The sequence below is a fragment of the Panthera uncia genome, chromosome D1 (assembly GCF_023721935.1).
Source record: "Panthera uncia isolate 11264 chromosome D1, Puncia_PCG_1.0, whole genome shotgun sequence".
Taxonomy (NCBI): domain Eukaryota; kingdom Metazoa; phylum Chordata; class Mammalia; order Carnivora; family Felidae; genus Panthera; species Panthera uncia.
In genome coordinates, this window is record NC_064808.1 from 183,723 (window position 1) to 211,646 (window position 27,924).

Sequence of the window (27,924 nt, forward strand, 5' to 3'; positions counted from 1 at the left end):
CCGCCACCGCCGCCGCCGCTGCACAGCACCTCCGTGAGGTCGTCCATGACGGCGGTGTCTTTGGGGTCGAGCAGGTTGAACTCCCTGGCAAAGAGGATGAAGTGGACGTAGAGTGTGTTCAAGTGTCCGTGCAGCTCGAGGGCCAGAGTCTCCTTGAAGTGGGACCAGTAGATGTGCGCCAGCACGTGGAACAGGTACTTGCAGATCTTCTTCACCAGAGACTCGAAGGAGCTGGGGAATTCCCTGCCTGGGGAGAGAGCCCACGACGTCACGTCACCGGCACTCCGCTCGGTGGGCCACGTCCCGCCGAGCTCCCACCAGTCTGGAAGGAGCTGGCTGGGGTGGGGGGGGGGGGGGACCGGCTGTGCAGGAGCCGTCTGGAGGGCCCCCCCTACCTCCCACCTTCCCCCCATCGGCAGGCGCTCCAGTGACCTGTCGCCCCGGGCCTGGCTCCCGGAGCTGCGTGCCTACTGACCCGGCAGGTGCCTACTGCTCTGTACCGGCTGCCTCTGCATCGAGGGGCCTGCCTCAGGCCACCCTCAGCCTGGCCCTGGCCCTGGGATTACGTGTGCTTCCGTGATGGATGCTCTCGGGGCCCTCGATGGGGCGGGGGCCACGGAGGATGACAGGAACCAAGATGCACGGGACCCTCTGGCAGCTCTGTACTGGCCTGGAGCCCCCGCCACAACCACCGCTCCTCGGCTGGCAGGCCCCAAGTAAGGGGGACTGCCATGGCCCCAGCACACGGGGGGTGGAGGGGGTGGCAGAAGCCACGGGTCCCAGAGCCTGGGGTGGGGATGGGGGTCTCGACCCAGGCCGAGCTGACCCCTGCCAGAGGGCACCTGCCTGGCTTTACAGCCCCAGTCACACGGCTGCCCCCTCCCGATAGGTCTGGCTCTGTGTCCCCTGCCTAGCAGGGAGGGGCACCCAGCACCAGGGGAGGGACGTACCGTATTTCGTGGGGAACACGTCCTCATCAGTCACCAGCTTCTGCACAGAGCTCATGACAAAGTCGACGTACTGGGGAGCGGTGCACTTGACCTTCTTCCCCCGCTCATCGTACCAGTAGTACTGTCTGTGGGGACAGAGAAGGCCAGTCACGGCATCACCACAGACACGCAGGCCCCACCCCCGGCCACAGCCCCCTTGCTAATGGACAGGCCCTGGGAGGAGGCCAGCCCTCGATGGGGAAGGGGACTCGGCCCCGGCTGCCACTCGGCACCAGAGCCACCCACTCGGAGGTGGAAGGTCTGGGCTGTGACCGGGGTGTAAGGTGGCACTCCCCGGTACCTGCAGGGAGGCCAGGCTGCATGAGCGCCTGGTGCCGTGTGCCCCACAAGGCCCAAGAACGTGAACAGGCAGGGGAGCTGGTCAAGACGAAGCCCTCGGAAGCTGGAAAAGCTCCCTGTTTTCCCCCAGGAAGGGAAACTCCTGCAAGGCCCTGCCGTCGGTTAGAACGCCCGCCCTGGCGCCCTCCTCACCACAAGGTGGCTCTGCCTCACCCCTCTCTTGTCTGCCCAGGCGTCAGTGCGGGTGCATCGGAGCACCTGAGGACACCCACACAAAGCCCTTTTCTGTGTCAGTCTGGACAGCCTGTGGGGTCCCTGTGCCAGGAAGTGGAGCCCGGCCTCTAGCGGCCAGGCTGAGGCCCAGGTCTGCAGTGAGATCCGGAGGACAAGGCCCAGTGCGTGGGCAGCAGCACAGACACCTGCTCCACCCATTCCCCAACCCCCCCCCCCCCGCCCCCCACGTGATGGCAGGTGCACCTGGCCACAGGTGCCGGCATCGGAGAACACAGCTGACCCCAGAAACTGGGAAACAGGTCCCCACAACATGCAGCCCCGAGACACTGGCTCCTGAGGGATGACGAGGACTGCCCCGTCTGGAACCAAGGAAGATGAGATGCTCCGTTTCGGACGTTCCTCTTGTTTGTTTTCATTTTAAATCACCACGCAGGAAAGATGACCTGGTGGCATGTGGTCCCGTGCTCCTCACCCATGCGGACGGCCAGGTGCTTCCCACATGAGCCGGACACAGCTCATGCTGCCCTCCTGCCACGGCCCCTGGTCAGTCCCCCCCCCGCACACCAGCGATGTCCCCCGGGGACGCCACATGGCATCCTGAGCTGGGGGGTGACCCGGCCACGTCCGTGCGCACATCTGCAGCCCCTTCCTTCTTACGCTGAGACGTGCTCCTGTGTGGAAGTGCTGGTATGTCCAGCCACTCACCCGCTCAGGCACCGGCTTGTCCCCGGCTCGGGGCGATGACGGTTCAGGCTGCGACACGCACTCCAGGACAGGTTCCTATGGGAGCACAAGCTCTCACTTGTCTAAGGCGGACACTCGGGACCGGAACTGCCGGGCCCAGGCAAGGGGAAGCGCCCCTTCCGAAGGAGCCGCGAAACCACTCCCGGACTGGCTTCCGTGTCCCTCCGCGGCCCTGCCGCACACAGTGTCGCCAGCGCTGGGCCCGCCAACGCGGGCTGTGACTTCTGAATCCCCATCCACCTGCTGCTTGAGGGGCTCATCTGCTCTCCTGTGTCTTCTCTGCTGGCCTGTGTGTCCAGGCCCGGGCCCACCGGTGACCAGGCTGTTTTCCCACAGACGAGTTGTGAGGCTTCTTCACACGTTCTGGGCCGAGTCCCTTCTTGGGTACGTAGTCTGTGGTTTGTCTTTTCTTCCTTGTGATGGCGTCCTTCTCTGAGCAAAAGCTCTACATGTTGATTATGCTCAATTTGCTGATTCTGTTTCATTAACGACCATGCCTTGTGTCACAGCCAAGAGCTCTTCACCTGATGGTACGTCATGAAGATTTCCTCACTCTCTTTCAAAAGTTTCATAGTTTTACAATTTAGAATCATTTGGAGTTGCTTTTGGCATGGAGTGCCGGGTTTGGGTCAAGATTCACTCCCCCACCCCCCACAGATGACTGTTTTTTCCAACAGCTTTGGTTGAAAAGACTATCCCTTCTGCACCAAATTTCTTTTGCATCTTTGTCAAGAATCAAAGGCCCACATCTGCGTGGGTCTACGTCTGGACTCGGCTGTCCCCTTGACCTGTGCGTCTGCTCCTCTGCCACACCGTGTGTCTTCGGTGCCGTGGCCTTACAGCGATTACAACTGGGTGGTGGGATCCTTCCGGCCTTCCTGCCCTTTCCCCAAAACCGTTGTCGCTGCGCCAGCGGCTGCGCCCCTCCACGTGTCTCAGCCAGCTCATCGGCACCCACGACGGCTCCGCTGGGGCTCCGACGACAAACGAACAGGGCGGGCTGAGAGAGCTCCCCGTTGGAGCTTGTCAAGCCTCCCAGCCCACAGCGCGGCACGCCTGCCACTGGCGCAGGCCTCTGACCGCGCTCACCGGGACCGGGCACTTTGCAGCGTACACACCCGAGTGTACCCCGAAGCACTTGGCTGTTTCCGGAGCCGTCAGGAAAACGATCATATTTATGCCATAAGAATTTGTGATGTTTAATATCTGCTGAGTTTATGCTGACACCCCCTTCACTGCTTATATTGATAATCTGCACCTTTCTCTTTGTCAATCTTGCTAAAGTTTTATCAATTTTATTGATCTTTTTAAGAAACTGGCTTCTGGTTTCATCGATTTTCCTGTTTTCAGAAATCACTTTTGATCGTTTCTGTTACTTCCTTTCTTCTGCTCAATTGGGGTTTATTTTGCTCTTCTTTTTCTAGTCTCTTAATATGGAAGCTTAGGGTACTGACTTGAGATCCTTCTCCTAAAGTAAGCGCGTACCCACAACTGTCCCTCTAGGCATGGCTGTAGCTGTGTCCCCTCAAGTCCGGTGCGCTTTCGTTTGTGTTCCGTTTAATACATTTCTAATTCTGAGACTTCCTCTTCGATCCACGGATTATTTAGAAACATGCTAATTTCCAAGTGTTACTCATTCTAGTTTAACCCCATGACATCAGATGACTGACTCAGCACGATTCTGATTCTTTCAAGTTTGCGAAGGGTTGTTTTGTGAGCCAGGATGTGATCTATTTTGGGGACTATTCTGTGTGCGCTTGGGAAGGATGCGCTGCCGAGGGTGAAATGCTCTCCAGTCCATCCAGTCCAGCTGGCTGGCAATGCCAGTGAGTCTGTGACCTCGCTGGCTTACTGTCTCCCAGCCCTCTGCCTCCAAGACAGGAGCACTGACGTCCCCTACTCTGATTTTTGTCCGTTTCTCTCAGTTCTGTCCACGTCCTCTAGGGAAACGCTGCTGTCTGGTGCATACACGTTCAAGATCGATCCTCCTTGATGAATTGACTCTTTTGTAAATATGCAGACTTCTTCACACCTCATCATTGACTCTGCTCTGAGGCCTACTGTGTCTGGGATTAACAGACACTCCGGCTTTCCTCTCATTAGTGTTTTGCTGATACATCTTCTCTGTGCTTTTAGTTGTGATCTACTGATGTCACTGGAAGTAAAGTGAGTTTCCTGTGAACACTGTTCAGTTGGCTCATTCTCACACAGTGGGGCGTGCGGTTTCGCCTTCCGTGGGGTCAGTCCCTCGCGGTGACCCACCATCCAGAGGCAGACGCTGCTGCTCCCCACGCAGCGGCAGAAGGCAGAGAAGCGACCCAAGGCCACGTCACGATGCCCGCGCCGGCCCCTCACTTCCTCTCCCTACGCAGCCACTTTTTCGTCTCGCACCATCACAAGAAGAATGTGGGTACAAGCTGAGAGACAGAGCGAGCACGTTCACGCAGCTCTCATTGTAAGACACTGTCATGACGGTCCCATTTTATTATCAGGTATTGTTGTCACACTCTGTGCCTCACGCATAAATTACATTTTGTCACAGGCATGTGTGCACACACAGGGGTCGGGCTGGTCTGTAATTTGAGGCCCCCGATGGGGGCCCAGGGGCACGGCCCTTGGGCACAACCTCTGCCTAGTGATCGGCATGTCTGCACCACGGACGCTCACTAGAATTTCTGCTGAGTCTGAATTTAAGTCTGCCATCGTTTGTTTACTGCTCATTCCCTTTGCTTCTCATCGCCCTTGTTTCCTCTTTCGTGCCTTCTTTTGGGTTATGTTTTAGTATTTCCTTTCAGTTCATCTGTTACGAATCTGGCTGTGTCATCTACACAACTTCTATAGAGGCTGCTCACAGGAGTATGAACTACATACTCAGTCATGCTTTCTGCGCTGTGCTGAGAGCACAGCCCCCCGCGGGCCCCTCCATCTGGCCCATCAGACAGGCGTGGCTTCAGGAGCTCGGAGGGCTGGTCCCCAGCCGCAGCCCCCTTGCCCTGGGACCCCCCGCAGAAACTCCCGTGGAGCAGGTGCGCCGGCTGTGCGCGGGTTGGTCTTCCTCCGTGTGGGGAAGGTCCGTACCTCACCCGAACTCCTGAAGGACGGGTTTGCCCGAAGGACTCTGGGACACCTGCTTTTTCTCACTTTTCTTTTTCTCACCTCCTTTCCTCACTTTAAAAACGTGGCGGAGCCTCCTTGTGGCCCAAGGCTTCTGACAAGAGGCACAGGCACCCGCCAATGTCCCCGCAGGCGCGGTGCCGCGGGCTCTGCTCTGTGAAGGCCTTCTCTTCTCGGCCATTTTGTTATGATGCATCTGCCTGTGGATTCTTTTGTCCTACTTGGACTTCATTCAGCTTCCTGAATTTGTAAGTTTGTGTCGGCCACGCTTGGAAAGCTCCCAGCCGTTATCTCCTCAAATACACCCTCCACCCAGCCCTTTCTCTTCGCCTTCTGAGACTCCAACACTACCCTCTGGTCTCCATCCCTAGGGCAGCAGCAGGGTGCAGACAGGCCGCGGCCCCACTCGGGACCCAGGTGGATGTGCTGATCGGTCCCGAGGTAGCAAGCAGCTCTGTGGGGTGACTGACCTTTGGCAAACCTGCCTTTTTCTCTGAAACTAATTTGGTATCAAACATCCGCTAGGAAGGCACTAGAGCACACCAGGTCCTGTGAGTCTGTAAAAACCCCGTGAAGGAGGCCACAGAAGGTCGAGAAGAATGAAGAGAAGTGGGCTTAACATTCCCCAGATCCCCAGTCTCACACAGCAGCGCCAACATCCGGGCGCAGGCCTGCCCGACACCAAGCCCTACGCCGTCTCAAGGCGTCTCTTCTCAAACACGGTGATGCCAAAGGGCACACGGGGGCAGGGGGGAACGGCTTCCCCCCCCCCCCCCCCTACCGGTCACCTCTGACGCTGCCTGGTCAGGCCGAGCCAGCAAGCATCCTACTGAGCACACCACACACACAGCTCTCGAGCAGTGTCCTCGCCCGCCTCCAGCACCTGCCGCTGGCGTCACTCTAGCGAGGGCGCTTCCCTCCCACATCGATGTCCTCCTGCCTCAAGCCGACCTGCCCCACCTGCCCCGAGATGCCCTTGCCTGTGGCCAGGGGGGACACATGTAATGCCTGGGCTCCCGTCGGTGGCTCTTTCTGGGTGACAGAACGGAGAGTGTACATCGTCTACATTTGCTCCCATGTGACCCAGCCCTGAGCTGTGACCTGCTGGGGCCACGAGAGCAGGGCCTGGCAGGGCTAGGAGCCAGCTCAGCCTGCCTACGACCGAGCTGGGTCTGTGCCCAGCAGCCTGGCCAGCAGCTCTGCCGGCAGGATGGGCTCAGGACAGCACAGCAAATGTGTGTTCGCCAGCAGGGGCTAGCGGCTCATGTACGCTTGCATCGGCCCCTGACCTGCAGCCCCGGTAACAAAAAGGAGGCGTCAGAAAGGAGCTTCCGCGCTCGTCCTCAGTCCCAACGGCCCTAGGCTGAGCCCCAGCACACCCGGCCTCTTGTTCAAAGCCCCTTCCATCCCTTCTGCCGTCAGGGGGCCAGCCCGCACTGTGCAGGGACCCTCCCGCCCACACCCCAGTCAGAGCTGCTGCAAGTCCAGCGGGGTGCCCCCCTGCTGAGGGCACGAATGTGCACGCGCTTCCGGAAGAGAGTGACCAGCACCCAGGCCCACCGAAAACTCACGGAGAAGGCATCCCAGCCCCACAAAACCTGCCAGTGAGGAAGGCGCCCAGTCCCTCACCGTCCCCCGTCACCCCCTCCACACAGAGCAGGGGCTCTCAGGAGAAGCTGTCCTTCGGGGGCCTGGGCGGCCACTGGTTGGGCGGCTGGCCCTTGATTTCAGCTCAGGTCATGATCTCACGGAGCGAGCCCCCCATCAGGCTCTGCACTGAGCACGTAGCCTGCTTAAGATTCTCTCATCCCTATCTCACTTGCGCGCACGATCTCTCTCTTTCTCTCTCTCAAAAAAGAAAAGAGCCATCCTTCAACTGGACCACTAAGTAAAGCAGAGAAGTGCCTGCAGCTTCATGACGCTCTGACATTTCAGGAAACCAAGCCGGGCATGTACTGCGGACACCCCCCTACCACACACTGCCGAGTGCCCCACCCTGGCTGGGCTCTGCATCCGGTGTCCCTGCCCCACAGCGACAGGAGGTGCAGCCCCGGCCAGGATGTCGTTGAGGAGGACCCCACGCCATCAGGAGACCCTGCACGGGTGCAGTGAGAGGGTCCAGGGTCTGAGCTGCAGCCAGGCAGCGACTCACGTGTTGCACACGGCCATCGTCTGGCATGCCTCTCCTGTGCAAAACTCAGAGATGGTGCTGTACTGCAGGTTGACGTGGTGGAAAAACGTGGTGGCTGTAAGAGAAGAGAAGGGGCAGGCGTGAAACCCACCATCGCGTCCACGAGGAACAGCCTCCTTTCCTTGGACCCTGGGGCAGCCAGCACCTACCGCAGACCAGAGACACATGTCCCAGCGCACAGCACCAGCCCTGGAAGCCGGCCACCAGCCACTGCTGTGCGGGCTCGGGCGTCTGCTTGGACGGTGCCAAGCTGGGCAGACAGGCAGGGGCCATCGAGCTGAGTCCCCCTCTGCTCTGCCTCAGGGGCAGGCACACAATCTGTGAGCCCTGAGCCCTGAGCCCCAGGCCTGCCCAGCAGGTGGAGGTGGAAGCCAACCCCCTGTCCCGTGGGCCACGGCCTTCCCATGACCTGGGCACTGCTGGCCTTGCGGCCGCACTCCCACCCCACAGACGCTCCCCGGCACGGCCAGGACCTGCGCTGGGTCCCTGTGTGGTGGAGACCCCAAGCGCACTGCAGGGCCGGCCACCGGCTGCGGGGAGGCCTGGAGGAGGTGACCACCTGCAGCCGCCATGGCGCCCTTCCCCACCCTGTGCCCACACGCACTGTTGCTGGCCAGCCACTCGTTGAGGTCGATCTCCCGGGGCAGCACCACCAGCTCCTTGAACCCAACGTCAGTGATTCTGGACTTGGCGTACTCCGGCTCCAGGTACATCTTCTTCTCCTCCGCGGCAGGTTTCTTTCCATTGGGCTTTGCTTTAGACTTCCTGCCAGGGAAGAGGGAGCAGAGGGTCACTTCCTGCCAGAGACGAGGGAGCAGAGGGTCACTGCAGACAAATGCCGGCATGGAAGCCACGAGCTGGCCCAGAGACACGAGTGGGGACACGGGCCGCTCTGGGCCCACTGAAGGAGGTGCGCCGGCCAGGCTAGTCAGGCTCCACCTGCCACGTGTGACCCTGCAGCCATCTTGGCCCCCAGGGCCACCGGGTGGGACCCAGGGAAGAGCGTCCCTGGCCTGGGCCCCGGTCCTTTTGTGCAGATGGTCCAGCGGCCCACTGTTACAGAGCACTGACTGACACGAATGAGGCTCCCCCCTGCACAACCCTGGGCTCCGTCCCAAGCACACGGTGCAGGTTCCGGGCAGGGGCAGAGGGAAATCTGCTCAAACTACCGCTTTGCACCAAAAGGTTTTCTTTGTTTTGAAAATAGTTCTTTTCCAAAACAATATGCTGTCATACAAAACAGAATAGGTTTGTTATAGCTATTTTTATAGGACTAAATACATTTTTTTGAAATGTCTTTGTTTTTATTCAAATCCAATGAGCATCAGTAGCTAAGCCCCACGAACCAAAAGTTCTTGGTGCTGAGGGGGCCCCTCCTTGGTGGGGGAGTCCTTAGCCTCAGAACCAGCCTCCCACCAGCTGCCCCAGAGGCCGGAGCCAGGGTCATGGTGTGTGCGAACTGGGTACACAAATAAGACAGGACGTCCTCACGAGAGACACGTGACCAACACAGTGGCCCAGGGTGGGTTTGTCAGAAGTCACTGAATCTGTCACACTGGAGCCCACACTGGGCAAACACGCCTCAGGGCAGAGGACCCCGGGGAGGGCCACGTGCAGACACGGCCCTTCCCCCTTCCGGGCAGCAACCACCCAATGTGGAGGGGGCAGGGGGGCCTCCCGCCATCTAGCGGTCAGCTCAGAGCGACACTGCAATCCTCCTGCACCTGTAGGAAATCCCCAATTCTTGAATTGGGCTCCTGGGGGAAAGTCTGAGAAACTGAAGGGAAATGCTTAAAAGCACGAATGAGTCGCTTGACTCTTAATTGAACCGAATTCTTTAACGGCAAACACTGTGACCCACGGAAGACAGACTGCTCGTCATGAAGTCTTATTGACCAGAAAAGGCCACCGTGGCCATCAACTCTCAAGGAGGGATCATCCCCGTCCCCGGAGCGGCCACGGGCCTGAGGGCCAGAACCCCAGGGGACGCAAGCCCATCCACCTCCTGCTCTGTGGGGGTGAGGGGCCGGAGTGGGCACGTGCCCGCCCTGGCAAACCAGCAGGCGCTCCCGTCAGGATGGCCATGAGCCCACTGCACCAAGGGCCACCCTCCTCCACCTGGCCCCCTGCAAACTCTGGGGGGCTGTGGTCGCCGTGCTGGCTGGGCCGCAGAGGTGGGGGGGCAGGCGGGCAGGGCCTGGACTTGGGGCCCAGCATACGCGCACCCAGGCCGCACCCGCTCACACCCTCAAGGGCTGTGGTGCCTGCGGAAGGAGCGGCAGACCGGCTCACTGCGCCGTGGGCCTCGGCGGGGGCATGGCCTCGTGGTGGCGGAGCTGAACACTGCCGTCCCGACGGCTCCGGGCACTCAGCTCCCTGTGCATCCCTCCCCCTGCCAGCCCTGCTAGGAGCAGGGGTGAAAGGTCTCTGCAGCTCCCTGACCTTGTCCTTTTCTTCTTGTTTTGAAAAGTCGCTGGTGGTTTATTTAAGAGAAACAGGAAGGAAATATGTTCCCCGAATGCCAGGGAGATGTTTTCCCTCAGCTTCTCAGCAAATCTTCTCCTTAAAAGGCGACGTGTGTTCAGCCTCCTGGTGCACCACTGGGAGTGGCCAATGCCACGCAGGGCCACAGCGTCCTGGGGACAGGGCGGGACAGACACCCCCCCCCCCCCCGACCGGAGCTCCGAGCCCTGCCTGAGCAGGCCAAGGCTGGAGCACAGGCGTGAAGGTCTCTGTCTCTCTCCCACACACACACTTGCAGTGAGCACTTCAGAGGTCCCTGCCCAGGGGACTGTGCGGTGGGGCTGTTCACTGGGGACAAGTGTGGACATGCGCTTCACAGGGCCCTGTGGTCCCCTGGCCTGGGAGAGCGAGGCTCCCACCCTTCCCCAGAATGTGTCGAGGGAGACCGGGTCCTGGAGGGTTCAGGGAGCCCAGGAGCTCTGCTGCTGCCCTCAGATGCCCCGGCAGGTCGTGGGAAGGGCCGTTTCACTCCCTGCCCCCTGCCCTTCTCCTGACCCTCGTCTCTGCTACTGAGTCACATGCCACCCTGTCAGAAAGGCTTGCGTCGCCTGGAAGATCTCCTGTGCCCAGAGCGCCAGGCACGAGGGTCCAGCCCACGGGAGGCACTTCAACCCGTGCAGCTCTGCTCCGGCCACCCCCACCCCCACCACCGAACATCCACCTGCTGGGCACATTGTCCACCCTGCGTCTAGGCCCCATCTGACCCCAACCCCTCACCTGTGCTCTACGTGCACACCTGCCCGCACCTCACTCTGACTCACCCGGCTACGACCACAGATGCCGGGCCTTGATCCCCGGGTCTAGAGGGTCCTACGATCACACGTGTAGGGATGGGGCAAGAGCCAGTTGTCTGAGCACCTCCCTGCCCTGCCATTTAGGAGCCATGTCACCAAGTGACTCGAGGACCACGCATCAGAAGCAGACATGCGAGGAGCAGCAGGAACCGGTGTGGTGCAGGAAGTCGTTGGGGTCACACACAGGCCCGCTCGCGGACACTGCCTTAGGAAGGGTGTGGCGCCCTCATGCTGGCGAGTCCATTTCTAGGGGAGCCTGGGAGCCCCTGTGGGCCGAGTCGCGGAGGGCCAGGCAGGCAGCCCCGGGAGGATGTGGGCTGTGACCCGCGTGGTCAGAAGGCCTCGGCCTCCTCGCCCTTCTCACCTGCTGCTATCTGAACCTGTTCTCCTGCAACAAACAGGCAGACGCAGAGCAGGCCCGCCAAGCTCCACCTCTCCAAGCCGGTTCCCCCTGCTCTCACTGTCCTCACCACCCAGGGCTGGCCTGGGACCTCTGGACCGAGTCCTCTTCCCCTCAGTCCCACGAGCAGACAGTAGATAATGGGCTCTGACCCAAAGGGCGCAGCACGAAGGCACAAGCGTGTCTGGGGCTCGTCTGGGGACCCGCAGGGCCTCCGTGCCGGCAGGGCCTGTGCAGGAGGGGCCCACAAGCCCAGCCACGACAGGTCCCTCCCGCCCCAAGTTGTGTCCCGTCCACTGCCAAGACACTTGGCCCCTCTGGCCAACAAGTGGCCCTGACCCAGCCCCACTCCTCTGCCGCCAACAGCAGCAGGCGCAAGATTTCAGAAAACACCTCGTGGCCTTCGAGGTAGAACAGGCTGCTATATGCGACACCGTGCTGGTACCTGTCCTCTGTCCCTATGGCCACATCGGTGGAGAAAACGAGACCCTGTGCTCCCCACCCCACGGGCACTGGGCTCTGGAGCCGGCTCTGTCTGGCCAAGGCCCAGGGGTCTGCCCAGGGACCACACGGCTGGGTTCCTCCTCTCTGGCTCTCCCCGCTACTGCTCCCTGGGACGCCCACAGCTACAGTGAAAGTCTGAGGCCCTGGCACGGAGCTGCACTGAAGGGACCAGAAGGCGGACACAGGCTTTGGCTCGCCACAGGGCCTGCCGGGACCTCGGGAAGAGTATGGCCACAGGCATAGGCAGAGAGCCCCCGACGGAACCCTGCACGTTGCTCCGGGTCTAGCGGCTGCGCTCCGAGGCTGGTCATCCATCGGGGAAGGGCCCAGGCCCTACGGAGAACGTCTTCCCGGTGTCTCCTCACCCCAGTGGGTGCCTGCCCGCCAGCCTCACCGTGCACCCTCCACTACTCCTGGCACCTGTGGAGTGTCCTGGGATGACCTGTCCCGCCTCTGCAGGAGTCCCCATACCCCACACATGTCCCTCTGCCCACATGCTTGGCCTAACACACTTCCTGTCCAATGTCACACCACTGGTGCCACCAGGAAGGCTCCCGAGGTTGTCATTGCCATAGCCTGGCAATGACACGTAATCCATCCATGTGGTGATGCCTGCCCAACAGGCTGGGAGGCATCTGTCAGCCACAGGAGAGGGGTCTGCCCTAGGGACACAGACACACCGTGAGGAATCCCCAGCTGCCCAAGAACACCTGGGGACGGGCTGGATTTGAGGGGACACTGGGTGTCCCATGCCAATGCGACCAGCAGTCAGCTCAACAACGCACAGGGCTGGCCCCCACGGGCAGACGCGGTAATGCCCTGGCTGGCCCGGCCACACCCGAAAGGAGCAACAAGCAGCTGTGAGGTTTGAACACGGGAGGCCTCCTCAAGCCCTCAGCCATGCTGGGGCAAGGGGCCGGTGGTCCCCGGGCACAGAGCAGCGCCTGGCGAGCGGACAGAGCCAGGGGAAGAAGGGCAGGACGGGGGGAGACCCCTTCTTTCCTCAGAGTCCTGCTCAGCCTCCTGTCCCCCAGTCTGGCCCCCGAAGTGCTCACTGGACGCTGGTACCCTGAGACGGCTAAGGATGTGGCTGGGAGGAGGCAGGGCAGGTGTAGGAAGGGACCCCCGTGGGAAGTCACGGGAAGCATGGAGACCCCGGAGGAGGGGGCACGCTGACCGAGGCAGCCTCCCGGGATGCAGGCCAAAGGTCTGGGGGTGGGGGAGCAGGATCACGAGGAACCTGCGGGTGTGTGAACGGTGGGCCTGCGGCATGTAGAGGCCCCCAGGAAGTGCTGCACGGACACAGACGGTGCCGACGGCGGTCTGGGAAAGCAGGGGCGCATGGAGAGAGCAGCACAAGTGGACGCTGACCGCCCTGGGCCCAGCCCGCCGCCCCCCACGGCAGCCTCGTGCAGGAGGGAGGCACACGGGCTCAGAGGCTCAGCTCCCGGGCGCAGGCTTGACAGACGCCGCCACCTGGGGTGGCACGCTGGGGGAAGCAAGGGCAGCCTCCGGGCCGAGGGCACAGGAACGCACCGACCTCCTTCCTGGGACGGCGGTGAGGGCGCAGGCTCGGCAGGGACGTCGCTGACAGCCCTGTCACCCCACACGGCCAGGGCACACACGGGCCCGCGACCAGGGCCAGACACACAGGGGACCTTCCTCCCACAAGCCCCTCAACCCCGGGACAGTGAAAGCACTGGGGCTCGGCAGCACTGCCTACCCTCAAGACTGTGACGTGGCGGGCCTGGTGTGGGGCCCGAAAACCACCGTGACGTGTGGAGACGCCCCTCCTGATCGCGTCCTTGCTGGTCTTCACTGGCCCTGGGGCCCCTGTAACCCCCTTCCTGTCACCGAGCCTTGGAAACCAAAAGCTGGGAAGACCCAGCTTGGGATGGGACCCCCACTGAGTCCCCACAGGCCACGGCCAGCCTGAGGCTGCCGAGAGGGACCCGCAGGGCGTCTCCCTCCTCGGTTTAACTGCCCGGCGGTCCGCACCCCCGAACAGAGCAAGCTTTCACGAGCCTTCGTATCCCCTACAGAACAAGAGACCCACTGAGAGGGGAAAAGCCACGGCAGACTGAGAAAAGCACGCAGACACCCCGGACCCAGCGTCCACGTGCGCCAGGTGCCCGAGTGCTGTCTGAGCCACGGTGTGGCCACTGCTCAGAGTTCAACGTTAACTCTTGCTACTCTGTGAAGTGAGTGCTCTTCCCCTAATCTGGCTGAGTCGTCACCTCTACTGTGAGGTCCTCCCAGACCCACCTCCCCACCACCCCCCCCGCCCCCGTGAGAATGGCTCGGCCTCCAGTCTGCCACAAGTGCACGCAGAGACTCAGCAGAGTCGGTCTTGCCTCTTGTCTTCTGTGGAGCCCACCTCAGCATTCGGCCCTCACCATGGCACGCACGTGGGCACCCGCGTGGTCCCTGCACGAGGCCAGGGACAGGCGCTGCTCCGGGTCTGAGCCAAACTTCTGGAGGAGAGCACCCACAACCTGGCCACGTTTCCAAATCTCACACCTTAATGTGACAGAAGGACAGCTTTGGGCAGCTAACGGGCTGGATCTCTGGTTTCTACTTGTAACTCGCCGGGGTCCTCCCTGTGCGGCACACTCGTGACCCGCTGTGGAAGAGGGGGGTGGAAAGCAGAGGTGCCCACGGAAGGTCGGATCGGTCACTCCGCGATGACCACCAGCAGTCACACCCTCACCCAAGAGGCCTGCTTAGTTTGGTTACAGCTAAAGACAGAACAGAAAAGCAAGAGGCACTCGCTTTGAGTTTTAAAAGTTATGACCCACTGAAGTCTCAGGCAAAGGTAAGATGATTACACTGAAGAAAACTGGATTTGAGTCTCGACTGTGACACGTTCTGGGCACGGACTCTGGCTGTGCCCCTAACCCCTGAGAGCACAGAACAGCCCATCTCTGGGGGTCAGGAAGGCCACTGCTGCTCACTGGCCCTCCTGGCCGCCCCCGCCCGCTCCGGGCCCCAGGCTCTCTCACACAGCAAGCCGCACCTGCTCTACCCAACGCCCGAAACAGACCTACTCTGACGCAGACATGCACTGCACTGGCTTTCTCTAAACCCTTCTGTAGGTCAGAAAAATAAATTTAAACAGCTCGCAAAAATGGCTTTTCTGGCAACCCCCCCCCCCCCCCACACACACACACAGCGGAGAGCCGTGGCCCACGTCAGGTCTCTGGACAAGGCCACTCATGGACAGGCTCCGGTCATCCTGCCTACGGCCAACAGGCAGGACACCCTACCGGGGGTGAAGCACCTGTCCGGCAGGCTCGGGAGGGGGCAAGGCAGGACTTCCATGGTCACAAACGTGGTTAACCACCAAGAGGGAGGTGGGTCACTGGTGGGCCCCCTGTCCTCATCCAGATCCTCCGGGGCCACTCTGTCAAGTGAGCGAGCTGCCTCCCACAAGCAGCAGGAAGTGCAGGCATTTAGGGAAGACTGGACTCCAAACAAAGTTCCCGACCAGATCCAGCTGGCCGCCCCATGCCCTGCCAGCGGCTGCCTGCCACCGGCACTTTAGCGGACGATTACCGCCAGTGCTCCGCAGGCTGAATCCTGGGATATGGACTGGGGACGGTCAGACCACCCCCACTGGCCCGTCCCGTTCACCTGAGCACTTTGCCGACTGCCTGAAGCACCATTTTGCAGCTGAGTCCAGTTTTGGGGGGCTGGCTGAGCAGAGCTCGGTCTGTGGGGAGACTGCTGTGGTCTCCAAGCATGATGGGGCAGTGCAGACACGGGGAGGGAAAGCAGGAGCCGCGGCACTGGCACGGGACAGCCGCGCCCTCCTTGCTCTCTCCTCCCTCTCTCCCTCCCTCCCTCCCTCCCTCCCTCCCGGAGACCAGCCAATGAGGACACGCAGGGAGAGAAAGGAGGACTCTGGCCTGGTAGAAAGGAACAGCTGCTCCTTTTACAGGCAAGGCTGGCCAAGTCTGGTTAAGTGAGGGAGTGTCTCGATGGCCTTTTCAAAGTGGCGCCTTGCGGGCGCTGTGTGGGGCAAGGCCACTGCCGCGGGGAGGGGCACAGCCCTTGGGAGGACCCATCAGCGAGGCCCCAGGGTGGCACCACATGGCCCTTCAGACAGAGAGCAGGCAGAAGGTCTGCCCCATGTGCTCCTGGGGCCAACACACAGCCCCTGCCTGACCCCAGCCCAGCTGAGACAAGAAACCGGTGGAGGCATGGCTTGGGGCAGGGGTGGGGGTGGGCGGACAGGCTGACCGCACACCTGCAGAGCATGGGCATGAGCCTGTGGCGCACCGACACTCCTACAGCCTTGGAAAGATAAAGCTGGCTGGCTTCCAGGGCATCCAGGGCAGGCACCGAGCTCGCACTGGGCAGAGGCTGCTCCTGGAGGGCAGACCTGGATAGAAACATCCAGAACACCTTCCTAGGAGGGTGAAAGAAGCTGTGTGCCCAAGAACTTCTCTGTAGCTGTTGTATACGCAGGAGGCCACAAAGTACTGACAAATCAAACATCTGCTCAACCCTGGTTTCAGTTCCAACCACAGTGACAGTGACAGCCCTTCCCCGTGCCCACTGACAAGCCCCAGCCAGCACGGAGCACAGCCACAGGTCTGCCAGGCCCCTGCACCCATATGCCCAGGCTCAGCTCTGCCCTCCGCCCACCAAGGCCACATCCCACAAAGGGCCCTGCCGACCTTCTCATCTGTCCAAGTTCAACCCAGTGGCAACTCCAAAACCACCAAGAGGACAGCTCAGTGACAGCGAAAGGCAACCTCTGCCCGGGCACAGCTGAGGACACCGCCAGCAGAGCTCCAGTCACCTGTGAGGCAGGGCAAAAAAGGCCTCTCCTGCCCTGGCAGGATGGCGTCCCCACTGCCACCCTGGGAGTCAGCATGACCTCAGGCACCACACTCATTTGCTGTCTGTCCAGGGTAGGGATGCCGACAGGATGACCACGCAGCCCCGGGCAGGTGAGGTGTGGAGCCCCCGCGAAGGGATGACACCACCTGCTCGGTCGGGGCCCCAGCAGGCTGGGCAGCTGAAACCAGCTCGTCTTTCTCTATTCCCTGCCCTGTGTTAGAACTGGTCATTTCTCCAAGAAGCCTTGGTCCCTTCCAATGGAGAAAACAAAAACCCGAGATCTGGCTCTTGGGTGGTCCTTTCCTATCCTAGGTCCTCTCCGCTGACAAAGCAAAGTGTGTGTGCTCACCTGCACACGTCTGTGTGCGTATTATGCTACACACGTGCTCATCCCGATGCCTCCAACTCTCATCTGTCACCCGTGCGTCACTCCAGCCTCCTCCCTGGCTTGTCTATAAGCTCCCTCTCCAACAGTGAGACAACTCTGAGCAGCCACAAGGTTATGAATCACTCTGTCAAAACCACAGCAGAAGGAGCTCCGTGCTCTGAAGGCAGCAAAGGGAACAGCCCGGCATCCCTGTTGAAGGTGCAGGAAAGCTCCGGGGCGCTGGGGAGGCTCAGCTGGTTGAGCATCTGGCTCTTGGTTTCGGCTCAGGTCATGCTCTCACGGTTCGTGGGTTCGAGTCCCACATCAGCTCTACGCTGGCAGCATGGAGACTGCTTGGGATTCTCTCTCCCTGTCTCTGCCCCTGCCTGACTTGCATTGTCTGTCTCTCTCTCTCTCTCTCTCTCTCTCTCTCTGTAAATAAATAAATAAATAAATGCAAATGGGAAAAGCTTCATGGTTGAGTCCAATGAAAACAAGAAAATAAGAGAGAATAAGAAGCCTCCTGATGACAACCAGAACACCCCAGAAACACACACGCACAAAACAGCTGAAAACCGTAACCCAACACATTAGACAACCTCAGAAATAAAGTGACTCAAAAAAAGGTAAGATGAGAGAGGCAAAAGAACTCAGAATAAGAACCAGAAATCAGAGCTTCTGACATGCAGTGTAAACCAGAAGGAGCACAAAGCCAACGAGGCTGGAAGTGCAGGACGGAAAGTTTTTTAAATAAAAGACGAGTGAAGACACTCTCCCTTCCGTGGCAGCAGGGCTGGCCAGGTGCTGGGCTGGCCTCCTCGACGGCCACCAGCTACAAACTGGGTGAAATACGCAAAGCAACTGGTTTCGGATGCCGGACAACATGCCATGCTGGCAGCTGGCAGCTCAGGACGGTGCCCCTGAGAGCAGGGGACCCACGGGTGAGCAGACATCAGTTACCTGCTGGAGGCGGGAGCGCGGCAAGGCTAAGCCCACGCAGGCCCCGCGGTCTTGGACGGAGGCAAGGCTTGAAGGTGGGGCTGTTGGACTGCTGGAATGTGCAGGGTGGGGTAGCAGAGGGGCTGGGCTGCCCAGAGAAGGGACTCCAGACAGAAGGACAGAGCCAGGTAAGCCTTTGGCCAAGCACTCGGCTGAGGGCATGCGGGGCCTGGCAAAGGGCAGCCATGGGGAGCCGCAAGCCAAAGGGTGTTCTGGAAGGCTGCAAGGGCAGAAAACAGGCATCCTGCTCCCAAGTAGAGACAGAGGATGCTCCAGTGAGGCTCCATGGGGCCTCCACCCAAAGCCATGCCAGGAGCAAGGTTAGAGTAGCCTCGGAAGGAGGTTTCTCTAGACCTGCCCTAATAAAGCTTCACCAAGCCTCAGAAGGCTCCTGTCGAACCCACAGCACACGAACCGCATACTGGAATACGCACAGCATTCTTTAAGGAAGAACAACAAAACCCAGCTCTAATAACACTAGCCACCACAATGTCTAACACACACACACATACACGCAGAGACAGGTGAGGAAGTAAAAAATGTAACCCATAACCAGGAAAAAGAAGAGTCAACAGAAACAGACCCAGACACAACAAAGAGGCATCATACATCCAATGATTCGAGGATTTACAGGGAAGGATGGACATAATGAGCACAAATATTAGGACTCTAATATTATACATTTAAAAAAAGAACAAACAGAAATTTCTAGAACTGAAAAATAGAATATCTAGAATGAAATTTTATGGGGGGGGGGTGCCTGGGTGGCTCAGTTAAGCATCCTCTTGATTTCGGCTCAAGTTGTGATCTCATGGTCAGTTGTGAGATCAAGCCCTGCGTTGGGCTCTGTGCTGGCAGAATGGAGCTGCCTGGGATTCTCTCTCTCTCCTGCTCTCTCCACTCCTCCCCCACTCATGTTTATGCTCCCTCTCTCTCAAAAATAAAATAAAATAAAAAATCTTAAAAAACTTTTTTATGGGATAGACTTAACAACAAATTAAACAGTGGAAAAAAAAAGATTACAATAAAAATATAACTTATTAAAGTTTGTAGAATACAGGTAAAAAGCCAGGCTTAGGGAAAACTTATAAGTTTTAATAAGTTATAATATGTAAAGAGGTACATATTAAACCCAAAGCAAGTAGAAAGAAGGACATAACAATAATAGAAGTCTATGAAACAGAAAACAAGGAAAAAAAACCCCACAAAGGTAACTTTCAGAAGCTTAAGAAAATGGATCAATTCCTCAGCCAGACTGACCCAAAAAGGGGAGAGAGCGCGAGGGAGGGCGTGAGGGTGCAAACTGCCAGTGTTAGAGGTGAAATAGGTGTTGTTAAAGATCCCAGACACTGCGAGGACCAGGGACCGCAGTGAACAATTGTGTGCCAACAGAAATGAAACAGGCAAGTTCTTTACAAACACAAGTTACCCAAACTGACAGAAGAACAAATATAAGATTCGACTTTATGATTAAAAATTTGATTAAAAAATTCAAAAAACCTTTCTACAAGGAAATGCCAAAAGCAGATGGCTACGAGTGAATTCAACTAAATCCACAGAAGAAATAACACCATTCTTACACACACTTTCTCAGAAAATAGCTGAGGAAACACCTCCCAGCTAATTCAGCGAGGCCAAAATGGAAACATCACAAGAAAAATTACAGAGCAATATCCTCCTTGAACACAGATGCAAAACTCCCTAAGAAAATATTAGCAAAATGAACCCAGCGATATGTAAAAGGAGTAACAGAGCATAACCAAGAGAGGTTCATCATCTAAGCTTAGCCGACATCTGAAAATCAATGTAATTCACCACATTAACAGATTAAAGGGGGGGAAAAGTGATCATCTCAATTACATGATCATTCTCATGTACAGGTAGAAACACTACACGGCAAAATGTTCACATAAACCCTCAGCAAACCAGGAACAGAAGGGGATGTTTTCAACTGGAAAAGGGCGCCTACGGAAATATCTAAACATGAAAATCAAATATCCAGCTGAAAAAGTCTAAACATCTTGTGGGTAAGATTGAGACCCAGGCAGCGATGTTCACTCAGTACTGCTACTCAGCACTGCGTGGATGGTCTCAGCTGGTGCAATGAGGCCAAACAAGAAATGAAAGGTATAGATATTAGCATGGAAAAGAACATCTTGCTTGGGAAATAAGATGGTTGTATATACACAAAGTTCTAGGAACCTGCAAAAAAAGTCTGCTACAGCTGAAAAATAAATTTAGCAACATCACACGATACAAGGTCAATATATAAAAATTCACTTTATTCCGATATACTAAGACCACACAAATGGAAAATGCAAGTTAGAAAACTGTTATTTACAACAGAATCTGTAAAGTTTAGAAACAGATTTAACTAAAGTGTACAGAGCCTCTTGCTACCAAGCACAAAGCGTTGCTGAGAAAAATTAAACACATAAACAAACGAGAACATCTATCCTCAACCTAGATTAGAAGCCTCGATGCTGTTAGGATGTCAATTTTCCCACCTGAACACAGATTCAGCACAAGCCTATTACCATCCCAGCAGAATGTGTTTGTAGAAATTGACAGGGTGATTCTGAAACGTATATGGAAATGTAAAATGGCTTACAATAATGAAATCATTCTTGCAAGAAAAGGAATCAAGTTGGGGGACTCACTAATTTCAAGACTTTAAAGCCATAGTATTCAAGAAACTGTGTTACTAACAACATAAACAGATGTTAAAAAAAGGAATAAACATGATCAATCGGACTTTAACAAAGATGTCAAGGCAATTGTATGGAAAAGGAAAGTCTTTTCAATAAACACTGCTGCAAAAAGTAAACAGCTATTAAAAAACAAAAACAAAAATCCTCAACCCCTACCTCACACCACAAACAACAAGGCAACTCAGCACGAGCTGAAGAATGAAGTACGAAAGCAGAGTGACCACACTTCTAACAGAGAGCTCAGGAGGAGTTCTGTACCACAGTCAGAGCAGGCAAAAATGACTCAGGACACATGACGCATTAATGATAAAAGAAAAAGGTGATCACATTTCATCAAAATTTAATTACCCCCCCACCTCCCACCGCCAAACACACTCCTTCCACTCAAAACACCGTTAAGAACAGGCAAGCCACAGATTGGGAGAAAACATTCGCAAACGTGTATCTGGCAAAAGACTGCTATCCGGACCATACACAGCAGTGCTACAACTCAATAACAAGACAACCCAGGGCTTAAAAAGGGCAAAAGACCAGCACACTTAACAAAGGAAGCTGTCTGAGTAGCAAACACAAAAGAAAGTGCTCAGCATCACTGGTCAGTAGGGAAAGGCACGTTAGATCCATTCCCAACGAGATCCCACCAGGCTGGCTAAAATTAAACACACGAACACCACCAAGGGTCGATATGAAGGCAGAGCGACCAGAACTCTGATTCCCTGCTGGTGAGAACAGGACACAGCACAGCTCCTCGAGAAAACAGTCGGCAGTTCATCATAAAGTGAAATGTGTCATCTATGCTATGAACCGGTAAGTCCGTGCCTAAGTATTTATCCAAGAGAAACAAAACACACATCTACACAAAGGCACACAGAACGTTCACAGCGGCATTACTCGCAATAGCCAAACACCGGGAACAACCCCAAAGTCCATCAACAGGAGAACAGACTGATTATGGTAAATGCACATAATGAATACCACTCAGCAACCAAACACATCCACATGCTAAACCTGACAGGCATCACACTGGGAAAAAAATGCCAGGAAGAAAACACAGGTACCCTACAGGAACCTACAGGTTCCATTTATGTGAAGTTCTAGAAACGGCGAAGTTAATCTTTGATGGAAATAAATCAGGATAGCGGTCGCGTCTTGGGAGGGGACGCAGCAGGGAAATGGTGAGAAGTGGCTGGGAAGCACAGGACGGAATCTTCTGGGTTTGAGGGTGTAACTGCAGGGGTATTCACATCTGCCAAGACTCACTTAACTGGACGCTTAAGACCTGTGCCTGATACTGTCTATAATTGAGACACCAAATTTTAAAAAAAACTAAAAATTGTTATAAAGGAAGACAGAAAAAGCATTTTAGTGAAAGCAGTGGGTAAACTTAAAAGAAAAAAGGCCTGGATCCACATAGTGAAGAGGCACATGTCAAACCAGAGCCACCCACACCAAGGTGTCATGGTCCCATCACCAGACTTACAACGTGGAAAGGCTCCTTCCACAGAAAGACCAGCTTACGTGCAGGGGAAACCGTATTTGCTTCAGACTCCAACAACAACGCTTTACGTCAGAAGGCCATTGTTACAGACGGAATGTTGGTGTCGCCCCCAAATCCCTACACTGAGGCCCTACCTGCTGATGGGATGATGTCTGGACATGCGGCCTCTGGGAGGTGATCAGGGGTAGATGAGATGGTGAGGGTGGGCTCCACGATGGGATTAGTGCCCTTAGAAGGAGAGAAAGACATCTCCTCCCCCAGCCTCCCGACACCCAAATCACCCGGGACCTTGATGTCAGACTCCAGAAGCGTGAGACTAAAGGTCTGCTGTCTGAGCCTCCCGCCTGTGGTGTTCTGTTCCGGCTGCCGGAGCCAAGACAGCTACGGTGCGCTCAAAGATGCACAAGGTGAGAAAACGTGAGCCAGAGACTTTATACCCATCCATCCAGTCTTTCAAGTGTGAGTTCTCAACCAGGGGCAATACTGCCCTGCGGAGCATCTGGTAATATCTGAAGATGTGGGTAGAGGACAGGGCTGCGGCTCCACACCCCACAGCCAACAGGGCCGCCTCTCTGCCCCCCGAGAATCACCCAGCCACACACGTCAACAGCGTGGAGGTGGACGAACCTGGGTGAAGGCTCCAGACAAGCTGCAAACGAGCTCGCGCCCCACGGCACCCACGAGGCCTCTCTGCACTTAGGTCACTGCTTCTCAAGTGGCTCCCAGACCGGCATCAGCAGCATCACCTGGGAGCCTGCCCGAAATGCCAGTTCTCAGGCCCACGCAGCCCAACCAGCCTGGACACTCTGCCGTGAAGCCAGCACGTGGGTGTGAACATGCTCTCCGGGAGACTGGGACGCAAGCGAAGTGCTGACAAGGACGTCCGTGGGGCGGCCCTGTGAGCACCGAGGGTATTCTATCTTGAGAACCAACACTGAGCCAACAACTGAACAGCAGACATCACTCCAAATCACGGGGTATAGGAGGAAGCGGAGTGGGCAGAAGCTTCTAGCTAATATGACGTTTCTCACTTCTCACGTGAGGGGACCAAAGGGCAACAGCCAAAAGACGATAGGATAGGACTGGAGGCTTTATAAAGTAACTGCTAGAAAAACATCAATATTTCTAAACAATCTTCTTTTTTACTGTGACCAAACACACCTTAAAAAGCACCATCTCCACCGACTCTTAAGCGTGCAGCTCAGGGGCACTAAGCACGTTCATACAGTTGTGCGGCCGTCCCCCCCCCCCCCCCCCCCCGTCTCCAGAACTTTCCATCTTCCCAAACGGAAGCTCTGTCCCCGTGAAACACGGACCCCCGGCCCCTGCCCCAGCCCCGGCGCCCACGGTCCACTCTCCGTCTCCGGGAATCTGGAGACTCCAGGGGCCTCGTGTGAGGGGATCACACGTGAGCATCACGTCCCCCGGGTCCATCCACGTGGCGGCAGGTGGCAGAGCGTCCCTCCTTGTCAGGACTGAGTGACCGTCCAGGGAGCGGACGGACTACGTCCGTCCGCTCGTCCGTCGGTGGACACGGGGTCGCTTCCGTGTTTCAGCTGCTGTGAACGTGGGTGTGCAAATACCCACTCGAGTCCCTGCTCTCCGTTCTTTGGGTAAATACCTGGAAGAGGAACTGGGGGTCGCACGCTCGTTCCAGCTGCAGTATTTGGAGGAACCGCCACGCTGTCCTCCGCGGCAGCTGCACCGGCTCACGTTCCGCCGACAGGGCCCGAGGGTCCGTCCTCCGCTTCCTCGGCACACGTGTGGTCCCTGCTTTCTGTGTTCCTCTTGTTGGTGTGGTTGGCATGGGACGGGCACAAGGGTGTGGTATGGCGGAGAAAGGGCCCCGTGGTGTGGGGACACAGGTGGAGGTGAGGTCCTGAGCCTGGACCTGAAGTAGCCGTAAGAACTCGTGTGCTCTACACTCACGCCTTTCCTGCCTCTGTCCACTGAAAAGGCCAAGAAAACGTAACTGGCTCAGAAGCGGAAAGCACACCCGGTGTCCAGACCGTGGCCTCTGCACGTGCGTGCCCCTGCAGTGGCCAGGTGGGCTCCTGCACACGGACTCCAGGGCTGCACCTTTCTGTCATGGCAAAGGGCTGCAGCTGAGGTTGGTAGGGTCACTGTCACTGTGACTGTGGACGAGCCTGAAGAGATTCCCTGGCCAAGGATGGGGCAATTTAAGTGTACAGGACGACAGCCCAATGGTCTGAAACGCAGAAGTGTTTAAACCTTTATCTAACGATACTTTTTATGAAAACACCTGGTCGTTTACCTTCGGAAATGGCAAAAACACAAATCTGCATGTTGAAAGACAGTCAATAAAAGGAAGGATTGAGTATTTATCCTGCTTCTCAAGCTGCCCAGTTAGTTGAAGAGGAGAAGGTTTTCTTTACAGAGGTATTCCATCTAACCGACCAGGAAGGATGCAGAGAGACAGCCTTTGTGCAACGCCTAACAAAGCAGCGATTCTGGGCGGCCGGTGGTCACGAGGGCCACACACCAGTCACAACAGCCAGAGTGCAAGCCTCCTGCTGGAAGCTCACCGCCACTGACAGCGAGTCTGGCCCCCACATAAGAAGAACACGACCCAACTAGTGTCTCAGGAGAGCCGACAGCTCACGGGACACACAGAGGAACACACTAGACTGGACCACAAGGACGGCTGGGTGACACCACGGGAGAAGCTGCCTGGTTTCATCGGTGTGACCGCAGGGGGAAGAAGAAGGAGCAGCGCCTGTGGACCGAGGACTCGCTGAATAAAGTCTGTGGCCTGGTGAACAGCACTGTGCCAACGTCACCCCCTTACACCCCAGTTGTGTGCAATGTCACCACTCGGGGCTGGCTGAAGTGGACACTGGATTCTCTGTGATGTTTTTGCAATTTTTTGTGAGTTTTTATTTCGAGATATAAAGTTAAAAAAGAGAAAGTTATAAAACCTGTCAACCAACCACGACGCATGGACTTTCTTTGAATCCAAACACTAAAAAAAACAGTTGTAAGAAACTGGAGAAAACATGAACACAGACCGGATGTTTGATGTTACTACGGATTGCTGCTCTGACATGGTAACGAAATGTCCTCTGTGCAAGGAAAAGTGGCCCTACCCTTTGTGCGCACACGAAGACATTTACAGACCAAATGTCACGACGTCCAGAATTTGTTTCAGAACAGCTTGGGCAATGGGGTGAAGAAAAGAGAACGGCAAGATTAGGGTCACACTGGATGTAGGTTCAGAAAAGGAGCTTCGGACTCACGTGCCCGCTGAAGCCTCACCCTTAACAACACACTCCTATAAAATCCGGCCATGAATCTGGCCCCCAGCCAAGAGACGGGCCTCCCCGTGAACACCTGGTGGCAGCTCCCCTTTCAGTGCACCGAGGCTCCCTCGGAATGGTCAGCATGGCCCAGGCGTGGTCATGCCTGGTCAAGCCCCAGGCAGCAGGGCGTTACAACACGACACACACTGACGTTATTCATGGCCCGCGTGTGTGTAAACTGGCACTCTGAGAAGTCAGGTCCACGGCGACGTCCCCGGAAAAACCAACGGCAGCAGCCCACTTCGTCAGGTGGGGAGCAGGGCGGACCGGAGGCACACAGGCGCGTGGCAGGGGTGAGGGCGTTCACCGGGCTCTTCCGGGCATGGTCCACACTCAGCCAGGGGCACCATCAGCTTCCACAACAAATGGAAGTGAGAACCGTGCGGGGCGCATGCGTACTTGGAAAGGAAAGTCTGAGCGCAGCTAGTGGTGACTGGTGTGCCTCCTCCGGAACCGCCAGGCAAGGAGGGAGACGGCGCTCTGCTGCCGAGACCATGGCCCATTTCCTCACACCCAGGCCCACCTCCGCTCGGCCCGGGTGGGGATGTGCACTCCTCCCAAGCTGTCCCTCTAACCTGCATGGGCGGCAGCTCAAGTCTTACTCTTCTCGTGTGCAGCCAGGAGCTTCTGGAAACCCACCGTTCCCGACTTGCTCAGGGGCTCTGTGGGTGGTCCTGTGCCGGGGGGCGGGTGGGACCCCGGCTGCCCTGCCTGGCCCAGTGGTCACGGGGTGGCTGGCCGGGATGTGGCTGCAAACTCAGCAGGACCAGTCAGGAGCAGCTGGCATGCACCCCTAAACACACTGCACCGGGCTTGCCACGGAAGGAGCAGACGAAAACGTAAGGCCAAGGGCTGCCTTTCTCTGCCATCAAACGGCCCGTCGCTTTCATACGCTGAAGAAAGCAAGTCTGGGGAGATAAAAGTGATTTCAGACCTCACTCAGTTTTGCTACGTGTGCGCAGACTGAACTTCACAGGCACGTGAGGAGGGAGACGGCGTTACAGAGCAACCATGGGTGGCCAGTCTGAGCACGACCTCTAACCCGGAATGTCCTCAAAACAAAACTTCCAGTTGGGGCGTCCACTCTGGTCAAGGTGGGGTAACGGGGACCGGATTCTACCTACTGCTTCAAACAACAGGACACTGGATAAAGTATGTGACAGCTTTCAAGATCCTGGACACCAGACAACACGGCACAGTGACCCCGGGACGGGAGCAGACAAGGTAAGTCTGCATGCAGGGAGGGGCCCAGCAGACCCTGGGTTGAGGAGTCTCCACCGGGGGCTGGGGGCAGGGGGACCCACAAGGACAGCGCTGCACAGATCTGCCGAGGGCCCCGCTGGCCGGGATGGGTGGGCGAGGGAACGAACTACTGAGGGTGGGGCGAGCCACCTGGGAAGGTTACAGGGACCATCCTTGGGGCTCATGCAGGGAAAAGGGGCACCCTGGCCGGAGTGGAGAAACGACTCACGGCATCAGATGCCATACTCGAGGACTTCGGCATCGGCGGGAGGAGAATCGGCTCCACGTGAGACCCTGCCAGAATCCCAGCAAACAAAGAACATACACAAGAACTAAAAAGGTTCAATCATTTCCCAACAGAGTCCAAGAAACACAGCTCAAGAACAGCTAGAAACATACAAAGACATCCAGCACCAAAAAAGGCAGAGCGCATGTCGTCTTGTGTCCAGTTGGAAGCCTTCAATGAAGGAGGAAAATGCCAGTCATTGTTAAGAGTCAAATGACTGATGGAAAAGGACCCCGAAATGGCCAGATGACAGAATGAGAAAACGTTAGAAGGTTGTCACAACGGAGTCCCGCCTGCTGCAGAAGCTGGAGGAAACACTGAGCACGTCACGGAGAGACAGGGAAGGTTTCTTTTAAGATGCCAATTGAATTTCTGGACACAGAAAGGATAACACGGGCGATGACAAGTACTCTGGGTAGGATTAACGGCCAACCGAACACGGCCAGAGCAAAGAAGCAAAGATGCATGAACTTGAAGCTGCGACCACGGAGGCCATCCGAAATGAAACATGGGAAACAGACGATGACTCGAGGAGCAGGCCTCCTGCGAGCCCACGCCCCCCCTCCCCCCCAGGCAGCTGCTTGCGGACCCCTCTTAAAACACGTGTCTGACTAAGGGCTTGCATCCAGAACGCTTAATCGCCCCCTATGACTCAACAAGAACACAGACTCCGTAGAAAACGGGCAAAAGGTCTGAACAGTCGGCACTGAGAAGACCTGGAGGTCATGAGGTCATGAGGAAGCGCGGACCGCAACCGCGGGACCCCGCCTCCCTCCCTCACAAGGGCTCTCTGACCGACACTGCCGGCACCCAGTGCCGATGACGGGCTCGCTCTGGGGCTGTCACGCGCGGCTGGCACA

General features: G+C 57.0%; 1 protein-coding gene across 1 annotated transcript in view; it reads right to left on the reverse strand.

The window, feature by feature from the left end:
* MOB2 (MOB kinase activator 2) overlaps positions 1 to 15,619 on the reverse strand; it is a 20,896-nt gene extending 5,277 nt beyond the window's left edge. Inside the window, exons 1-5 of the mRNA XM_049614615.1 lie at positions 15,427 to 15,619; positions 8,177 to 8,337; positions 7,534 to 7,627; positions 951 to 1,075; positions 5 to 247 (exon numbers count right to left, since the gene is read on the reverse strand). Of these exons, the coding sequence (XP_049470572.1) occupies positions 5 to 247; positions 951 to 1,075; positions 7,534 to 7,627; positions 8,177 to 8,337; positions 15,427 to 15,536 (733 nt within the window). The 5' untranslated portion in view covers positions 15,537 to 15,619. The remainder of the gene's footprint in view (positions 1 to 4; positions 248 to 950; positions 1,076 to 7,533; positions 7,628 to 8,176; positions 8,338 to 15,426) is intronic.
* Positions 15,620 to 27,924: the final 12,305 nt, after the last annotated feature.